At 41.6% G+C, this 9,362-nt stretch overlaps 2 protein-coding genes across 2 annotated transcripts; one reads left to right on the top strand and one right to left on the bottom strand.

The window, feature by feature from the left end:
• Nucleotides 1-100: 100 nt before the first annotated feature.
• armc1l (armadillo repeat containing 1, like) lies at nt 101-2,917 on the bottom strand. The gene is made up of 7 exons (XM_085770832.1): nt 2,817-2,917; nt 2,300-2,472; nt 1,559-1,650; nt 1,239-1,422; nt 1,022-1,138; nt 824-898; nt 101-697 (listed from the first exon to the last, which is right to left on the bottom strand). The coding sequence occupies exons 2-7, from the start codon at nt 2,450-2,452 to the stop codon at nt 503-505; spliced, it is 816 nt and encodes a 271-aa protein (XP_085626958.1). The 5' UTR covers nt 2,453-2,472; nt 2,817-2,917; the 3' UTR covers nt 101-502.
• On the top strand, nt 2,417-6,937 carry mtfr2 (mitochondrial fission regulator 2). The gene is made up of 8 exons (XM_085770830.1): nt 2,417-3,144; nt 4,341-4,523; nt 4,722-4,826; nt 5,056-5,180; nt 5,263-5,471; nt 5,579-5,912; nt 6,066-6,249; nt 6,381-6,937. Exons 2-8 carry the CDS (start codon nt 4,431-4,433, stop codon nt 6,432-6,434), a joined length of 1,104 nt encoding a protein of 367 aa, XP_085626956.1. The 5' UTR covers nt 2,417-3,144; nt 4,341-4,430; the 3' UTR covers nt 6,435-6,937.
• Nucleotides 6,938-9,362: the final 2,425 nt, after the last annotated feature.

Here is a 9,362-nt window from a genome sequence, read left to right as displayed (position 1 = left end):
TTACCTGCCCAATGATGTGATCTTAAAGTTTTGCTTTCTTTTTTTTAGAGTCAAATGGATTGCAGAGGAGAAAATGACAATTACAATGCACACGGACATGTAATGTTTTGTACATTTATTTTAGGATAAATCCATACAACTACTAATATTTTAAAGTATTTTTTACATGAGAAGAAAACAGACAGTTTGGAAAAACAGATGTGGAGAAAATATTTACACTTAATAACAGTGAATAGAAAACAGCATTGTTTAAGTCCAGAGGAATCAATGTTTTGAAGTGAGTCTCCGTTTAATTCAAGTTGAATAGAGCTGGGTCCTAAATCTGAAGTGCTTTTGAGCATGTTGATATTTGAGGTTCTGCCCTTGCACACGATGCCAGGACGCAGTCCTGCAGTGTGCTCACCTCCAGTAATGTCCACTCCAGTAACATACTCAGCAGTAGGGAGCAGTACGTAGCACATGTCTGTGACACTGGGTCTCAGAAATTCAAAGCGCTCCAGTTTCACCAGTAGAAGGTTTTTGTGAGGAAACTGGCAGCAGAGCTGAGCCAGCTGCCGTTGGTGTCCTCTTTAGCTGTGGTGCGGGAAATTGCACGGTCAACCTCTCTCTCGGGGCTCTCCTCTTCCTCCGGCAGGTAGTCTGGTAGGGCCGAGTTTTGCTGCACCTTCACTCCAGATGTGTTGAGAGGGATCAACATCTGTAGAGGGCGATAAAAGAAGAGAAAATAATTGGTTTAAAACTTAAACGTGAACTTGCACGATTGCAAGATTGTGCTATTTATCCAATGGATCCTAAATATGTGTATTCGGTGTTCACTGCCCACCTCTTCTCCTGCTTCATTCTTCACCACCTGTTGAACTGACATCACCTTAGTGGCAGCGATGGCAGTGGCCAGACTCTGCAAATAAAGAGAGAACAGTGACCATTCTGTGCTTCATTAATGGATATTAATCAAATTATTAGACAAGATGCAGCAATTGTTTTGTCTGATTTAATGATAGTAAATGTTAATCCTTGTTACCTCAGTGGGCAGGTCAGAGCGGATACGGACAGTGCACCTCTTTGAGGCCATCTGGAAAGTGAAGCTTATCACTCCTTTGACTTTCAGAAGAGCCTCTTCACACAGGCCTCTCTGGTCCTAGTTGACAGATAAAGACTTTGTCAGTTAACCTAGAACAATAATGATAGCTACTGTCATGCACAGTAGTGTGTGTGTGGCTGTCATCCAGTCTACTCACAGTGCTGTCCAGCCCCTGGATGTGCAGAGTCACAGACTTGGCGTTCTTCTTGGTTGAGTTGATGAAGAACTGGGATTTCTTTCTCCTCTCCCTCTCAGGCACGGTGGGTACAGGATTAACAGGTGCACACAAAATATTATACACCTCCTGAGCCAAAGCCGTGATATCAACAGACACGCCCTCCCTGTATGGAGCAACATATTTAGTTATGTCAGCGTTGACTAAATGTCACGACAAAGGTGTAACAGGAATCAAGTGTTTTGAAAAACCTATGCTCACAAACGTGCAAAAGTCACAAGGTGAAAACATCATCTTCTCACCTTGCCATGAGATTCTCCAAGCTCACCATCATACCCAGTTCATTCTTCATGGTGGGGATGTTGGGAGGCAGTTCAGCCAAGTAACGCAGGGTCTGAGAATACATGGAGACAGCATGGATTAATGTTAGTATTAATGTTGTTAATATGTAAGGTTGCAAAGAATCGCAGTGCTGTTTCTGGATGTTTTTAATCACTTGCTACTAGAAACAAAGTCACTGCACATAACATGATCAAAGTTAATTTTTCAAAACATGCAATAAATTATTCTTTAAATACATGAAAAAACTTTTCCTGCCACATTTTTAAAGGACAATTCCAGGCAAATTCAACCTTGTGCTTTAGTTTACTAATATTTATGTATAGGTAGGTATAAAAGAATGAATCTGGAGATTTTCTTTTTAATTGCTCCTGTCAGGCAGTAGTTCTGTCTGTCCCCACATTGTCCTTTAATCACCCATTGTTTTAAGTTTTAGAAAAGCAAGGACAACCATCTCGTCACGGATTTCAAATACATTATAGATCTATTTAACTGTAAGTGGAGAACAGTTACAGGTTACCAAATCGAAGATGAGTTGCATGAAGAACAGCTCTGCATTCATAAACTGAATAAAGCTGAAAAAGCAAGCAACCACATTCAAAAGAGATGCAACACATTAAAATGTTGAGGGAGGATTTTACATGGATAAACAACAACATGACCCTTTAATATAAACCACCACCAGACCAGGCTCCTCCACGAACCTGTAGCGTTGCAAACAAAACCTCTGGGTCCCGGTGGTCGAGGAAGAGAACCAGCCCAGGCAGACAGCCCTGGTCCTGGACGATCACCTCTCGGTTCTGCGGTTCGGAGGCCAAGTCCCGCAGCTGGCTCACCACCGACAGTGCGTCCATCATCTTATTAACGTGGAAGAGACCTGAAACAGAAAGCGATATTTTAAGCCCACATGCCCAACGTTAAAGTCGTGATCGACAAAAAAACACACACGTGGGACTAAATTTGAGGTAGAAACGCAGGTGGTTTAAGTTACATAAGTTCAGTTCAACTTAGCGTGTTCGCTGGGGCTAACGTCGTGGCTAAGCTAAACAAGCTAACTACTTTTGGCACGTTAAAAAGCGGAACAACCGCGTAAAGACTCGTCTGTTTATTGTGTTGCGCCGTTTGGACTTAAAAATGTAAAACAAGTATAGATATTGTATTACAAATGTCATACAAGTGCTATAATTGTAGTAGTACAGCAGTTAAATTCAGTTTACTTACTCTCGAAAAGACGAAGTAGCTCGTTACGTGCACAAAAATACAAATTTGGTGGTCTGTTTTCGCGGCACGTAATTGGTCGGCCACATTGCTCCGTCCTGCGTTCCTATTGGCTTGTTGTACTCGCTCAGCATCAACAGCCAATCAGAGAAGGTTTTGCTGCTGCGGCTTTATTTGACTTCACTGAACCGCTGTCTGGACGCGTGAGCTGAAAGGGAAGCTGCGAGTTATTAGTATTTAGCAGGGGTAATAGTTTATGTTGTTGATTTGGAGGAACGTTTCGGATAAATGTAGCTGCTAAAGAGCATTTTGACACGACAACGAGTTCACGGTGAGTTCATATTTCTGCTTATCCCGCATGTTTCACGCTGCATGCTTCACTGCGGTGCCTGTGCGGGACTAATGTTACCTGCATCGTCCTGAACAGAAGGTCTTTTTCACTGTAACGTTATCTAAAAACTAAAACCCAGTGTGTACCATCCGTTGTGCCGATCCATTACAATATCGCAGCCGAGTCAGCATCCAGCGGTACAGACGGAGACGGCTGTCTCCCTGAGCATCAGTCTGTCACCAGGTGACACTTTGACAGTTGGATCACTAATGGCCTCCAGGGGCTGCATCCAGTTTTCTTTTAAAATAGCACATCCATACACAATTTATTTGAGTTATTTGACAGATTTCTAGTCAACGGTCTAGGCAGATGTTCAGAGATTTAGCTGACCCATCACTAATTTACTGTACATTCTTTGCAGATTGGATATCTCCTACATAGAACCACTGGCATTTTAAGACTGTATGGATAACCTGCACAGACTCAGACTCTTGGTGACTGATTCATTGTTAGCCTAATCAATTCTCAAGTCAATTTTCAAGCAAAAATACTAACATATTGTTCCTTTCTTCATCCTACATAATCAGTTTACATTATAGTAAGGTATTGGAAATGATATCTAATGCTCTATGAAACAGTTTCATTAAATAATGTGGGTGCAGTCATGAAATAGATTGAATTAAGTGTTTGTTGTTGTTAAACATCAGAAAAGAGTTTCCTAGGGCTCAAAGATACAGTTTTTTAGTATCTTACTTTTAATGACACACAGTCCAAAACCACAAGATACTTTATTTACTACAACATAAGATGAGGAACCATATGATATGGAACCATGATTTTGATGTTTTGCTCACAGACTCAAATGACTGATCAATTACCAAAAGAGACCGTGATGAGGAAATTTGTCTGTAGTTGCAGCCCTGCAAGGAAATCACATTTGTATAACATCTTCCAACAACAAGGCAGCTCAATGCTGCATCTCCACTTTCAGTTTTGAGTCTGAGGACAGTGAGCAGACCTGCTAGGTTTAAAGGTGACATCAGGTTGATTTCCTATGTATGTTATAATTCATGTCTGTAACTACATTAATGCATCTGCCTCGATTTGTGGCCTTGAATGTATAAGAATCCAGGTGATCTTTAATTGTGTGATCTCTACAGTTAAAGTGTTGTATGTTTTGTTTTGTTTTGTTGCAGGTGCCAAGTATGTGACTTAGTGACATCCCTTGTGTGTTGGCGTCTTTCCAAGTCAGTCAGCAGAAAGAGGAGCTTTGCAGTCGTCAGCTGATGCCAGGAAAAGTCCTTCGAATGTCTTTAGCAGAGGATATTCTGGATGTGCTGCGCCTCGTCCTGGAGTACTTTGGAGTGCCTCCAGACATGGTTAGTGCACAGACACACTCCTGTTATAACTGCTACTAAAGAGTCCAGGGGTTTTCATGAGTGCAAAAAACATCACTAGTGTTACTTCAAACCTTTAAAGTTAACTGACTGAGTTCATTTGTAAAGCTGGATTTTTTTCAAGAAAGATGTTTTTTAATACATTTTTTGCTAAAAAAAAATTTCTTGTCTCATGTGTAGCTGGTTCCAGTGTGGGACAGCCCGCTGTGTGGTCAGTATCGCAGCATTGTGCGGATGATTGGGACAAATCTCCCACTAACACCAACACCACGTGTCCATTTCCAGGTGCTGTACAACTTCCTAACAGTTTATTTTACAATGTCATTATTTTTTCACTCTCAGCAAATCGAATACACCTTTGTGTTTTATATTATTAACCCTTGTTTTTGACAAAAAGAATTTCACCTGATTTCTTACAGTAATTATCACAACTAGCTGAAGTGATTTTCTGTAACTGTTATCATGTGGTCAGCGTCAGAGGGTATAATTCATTCTTATTCTTGTTTTGCTTTAGATCCCACTGCTTGCCTGCAGACCTCATGGATATGGCGACGTTGCTGAGGACACACCGGCCATCCCGACATTCGCCGACGTCTTGTGGGTGTTTGAGGATGAAGGGGAAACCTTTGCCAAGACCAGGTCAGCAAATAAACCAATCATCTTTCTCTTCACATGCCACCACCTCCTCTTCTAATCCGGTATGTTACTTGTCCATTTACAGGAACCATTTACCTCCTAAGAAACTAAACACTGTAAATCGGGATGTGGTGAGACACCCAGGTCGGGCCCCGAATCGAGTCCAGAGAGGAGTCAGACCTGTAAAACACGCAACTGATCCAGATGCCCTGAAGAAGATCTCGGCTCTGGAGAGTGAGCTGCTCAACCTCCGAGCCCAGATCGCCATGATTGTTACTGCTGCTCCAGCCTCAGGTACAGTACACACTCTTCAACTACAATTTATCACAAATGTTCTCAATGTAGGTCAAGCAAGTGCCATATTGTTTTTTTTTGTTTTTTTTGTCTTTCGTATGTTTCAGGTCTGACCGAGTGTCAGAACGCCCCAGGCACACCTTCGATGTCTTCTCACCCTCCACCAGTTCACACTTCCACACCACGCAGTGCTGCTCCACCGCCACCACCGCCTCCGCCTCCGCCCCCGCCCCCACCTCCTCCCTGCTCTGGCTCCTCCACTGAGACTTTGTCTGTATCAGAGCTGATCCGCCAGCGCAGGAATAATGTGAAAAACCTTGACAAGGGTCAGCTCAAGCCCCAGGGCTCCAGCCTCAGCAGGGGGTCAGATGCTAAAGCGATGCCATCCATGCTGGATGTGCTCAAGGACTTAAATCAAGTTAAATTGCGCACTGTGGAGAGGTAGGCGTTAAGGTTGTCAGAATATCTGTGTATCAGTGAATCTGATTGACTTTTATCAATATTAACACCCGAAAATATGACACTTTATGTCTTAATGTTGCAGAAATAGACCATTAGTAACCGTATATTCATTAAATATTCAATTCCCTCCAGATCCCCAGGGGGCACACCAGTCGGGAGGAGACGCAGTAAGGGAGGGACAGCGTTGCTAAACGACCCAGCGGCTCTTATTGCAGAAGCATTAAAGAGAAAGTTTGCCCAGCATCGCCACAACAATTCCTCTGACAAAGAGAATTCACTAGAACTCTCACCTTTCGGCAGTCCAGAAACACCAAAGGTTTGTTTTCCACAGACACATCTCAAAACCGTACTCCTTTGTTTACATTACTTTACAAATACTGGTCAGAGTGTCATTAGTCTGATGAAGTCAATGTGCACAAAGTGTCTTACCTCATTCTTCTGTTGCAGGTTCCTCACCACACTAGACGCAGCTTTGGACGCCGCCATCTGTTATCCCATTAAATGATGACTTTTCACCCCCAAAGGTTGATCACAGCCCCCACAGATGTGCCTCACTGACAGATTATTGCTGCAGCTATTGGCATGTCATTTTTGTTTGTCCAATCTTTTGTTTTTGTGAGTTTCTGCTTCACAATGAACAAAGTGCTTGATACTGTTAAGTTTTTCTTTGGGAGGTGTGAATGTATATTTTTGTGAAAGCTAAAGCTGTAAACAAGGTTTTAGGTACAGTCTGTTTCATTTTTGTGAATTAGTGTCTTCTGTTTTCTGTATTTTCCATTTTTATGTGTTTGTGTGCAAAGCTCCTTTTTGAAGGATGTGATGCACTTACTTTAGGTCTGCACTGCTATCTGTCTTTGCATTTCTAAAATCACTTTTTGAGGCCTTGATTATTACCTCAGTCAAGTGAAATGAATAATAATGTGTTTTGAGATTCACATAGCTTTGTTCTATGCAATTGCTGTTTCAGGTTGTTTTATTTTATTAAAGTGTTTATGTGCACTGACCTTTTTTTCGGCTGTTCTCGTTTTGTGTTCCCCAATTTTTCAGTTTGTGTCCAAATACAGTTTAAGTTTTAATTTTTGCATTTGAATTAAGGCGTTAGGCATTGAATGACACGCAGAGAAATTGTGTTGAAATTATTTTGTGAGCTCATTTTTGGTGGTAATTTATTACATTTTAATGAACTTTTCCTTGACATCTGGAGAATAACATTTGTAGGATCTGTAGCACTACAATAGTTGATGCTATGTTGTGACATTTATTTAATCAAAAAAATAAAAAGTACTTTATGTAATTTCAGATTTTTGCATTTGAAGAAGTTTATATCATGAATGAAAACTCAGATTACCCATGTTTCACATGAAAATATTAATGATATGAACCACACAGGACATCCATAATTAAATGTGCACCTCAGGGCAGAAGTGACAGACTGAGGTGAGGACACTCCTTGACATCAGAAACTTCATAATCATAGAATCACACCGGCACATTTATAACGTAATGATCCATATCAAGAAATCACAGACAGCAGTTCACAACAAATGTGCATATTCTGCGTGTGCGCATTTTTTTTTTTTTTACGTCGAGGTGCGGTGGGACTATGCACCTGTTACTTACCGCCGGACTCGTTTCCCGCTGCACTCGACCAGTATTGGTCATCGGTGACAGCTTTTTAAAACACTCTAGCTAGAACCAGAAACTGCAAATTAACAGCAACGTTTAGACACTGATTGTTTTTATATCTGTCGACATCTTGTTACTCAAAGTGGCTGCTCTTTCCAGGGAGGAGGTAAACGCACAGGGCAACTTGATATTTTAGTTAGCATTAGCATGATGTGCCAAGCTAGTTTGCTTGTTTACCAGTATGGAGCTCTCTATCAGAGGCGAACCCCAAATTTTACTGTTTAGTACTATACTGTCTACTGTCACTTTTGTCAGTCACTAAGGCTTAAGCTGTACAATATTATAACAATGTGTCTTTTATTGCTCTATGAAAGATAGAGCTGTTTCACCACACATCCTGGATAGGCTGTAATTCATTATCACCGGAGCAGATTTTATGTTTATTTTTTGTCATTAGATTTTTCACCGACGGCAGCTTTTTAAAAGCTTTTTTTTTTTTTTTTTTCTCCACAGTGCAGGTCTGCAACGAAGGGCCCTGACAGTGCAGGTCTGCAGCCAGACCCGGTATCTATTCCCTCTGGTTCAGAATGTGCACTGCAGTGGGGGTAAAAGAGTGCTAATATGTGTTTTTATTTTGGCCAGAGGTACTCTGAGTCTGAACCTGAACCAGCTTCCTGAAGGTAAGAGCTTGTCATATCACTTGCTTTTATTGTTTACGTGTGAAAATATCTTTCTGCTCATGTCTACAGCATAGACTGTAAAAATAAGGTCTACAGCTGTTAAGATGCTGGAAGCACATTAGAAGCTACAAAGTGCAGTGAAGAGTAACAGCAAAGACGGTTTATAAACCAAGACCTTTCATGACGAGTCAGCTTCCTGTATGCATGTCACGTGGGCTTCTGCACGGCCACGCCCCTTTAGAGAGACCAGAGGCAGTTTGGAGTGTATTGATTCCTATGGGACAATTTAATGTGAACACCGATTATGATCGGGCCTTTCTCCCCACGGTCACTGAAGCAAATTTTGGACTCATTTTTCACAAGCCACATCTCTTCTGAACAGTTTGACACCAAAATGGTAATTTTCAGACGGAGAGATCCGGAGAAAATCCACTTTGTTCCAGACCTGTCTCTGTCTCTACGACACACTCTCGCGAGATTTGGCACAGATCTCCTAGGCAACGTCAAACAAACGGCCGCGAACTCCCGTGAAAATGATTTAAATTATTTTTGGCATGCTAAATATTACTGTTAGTAGTGTAAATATTTTATGTTATCATAAGAAAATATAAATATCTCACTTTCATCTACCTACAGATTGTATAAATCCACACACACGTTCACAGACGAGGTGGGGTGACGGTTGGCCACGCCCATTTAGAGAGACAGGAAGTGTATACCATTTCATATCATTGGAGCAGCCGCTCATGGAGGATCTTTCCATTTATTGAATATCTTTGGTAACAGTGACAGTTTCACGTTGTGTAGGATATTGTGACATCTAGTGGCAAAGCCGCTGATTGCAGCCTACAGAATCAATACCCCTCCCTATTGCCCTCAGTGGGCTTCACACAATCTCTCCAATGGCAATGCTTGATGTGTCCATTTTGGGCTATTGTAGAAATATGTTTGTGCAATGTGACAGGCCGGCCTCTATGAAAGAGAAACAGCTGTGGTGCGTTTGATTAATTGTTTTTGTCTTCATTCCGTAGCTCTGATGAAATCTTCTGATCCACATTCTAATTGGAAGAAGTCCTCAGTAACTTCACCACCTCAGATTGCTCTGCACAGATGTCAGTGACAG

Source organism: Trachurus japonicus, chromosome 24 (assembly GCF_045865225.1).
Source record: "Trachurus japonicus isolate A0001 chromosome 24, Traja_1.0".
NCBI classification, from domain to species: Eukaryota; Metazoa; Chordata; class Actinopteri; order Carangiformes; family Carangidae; genus Trachurus; species Trachurus japonicus.
The sequence above is the reverse complement of the archived record's forward strand: the minus strand, read 5'-3'. Positions and strand labels throughout refer to the sequence as shown.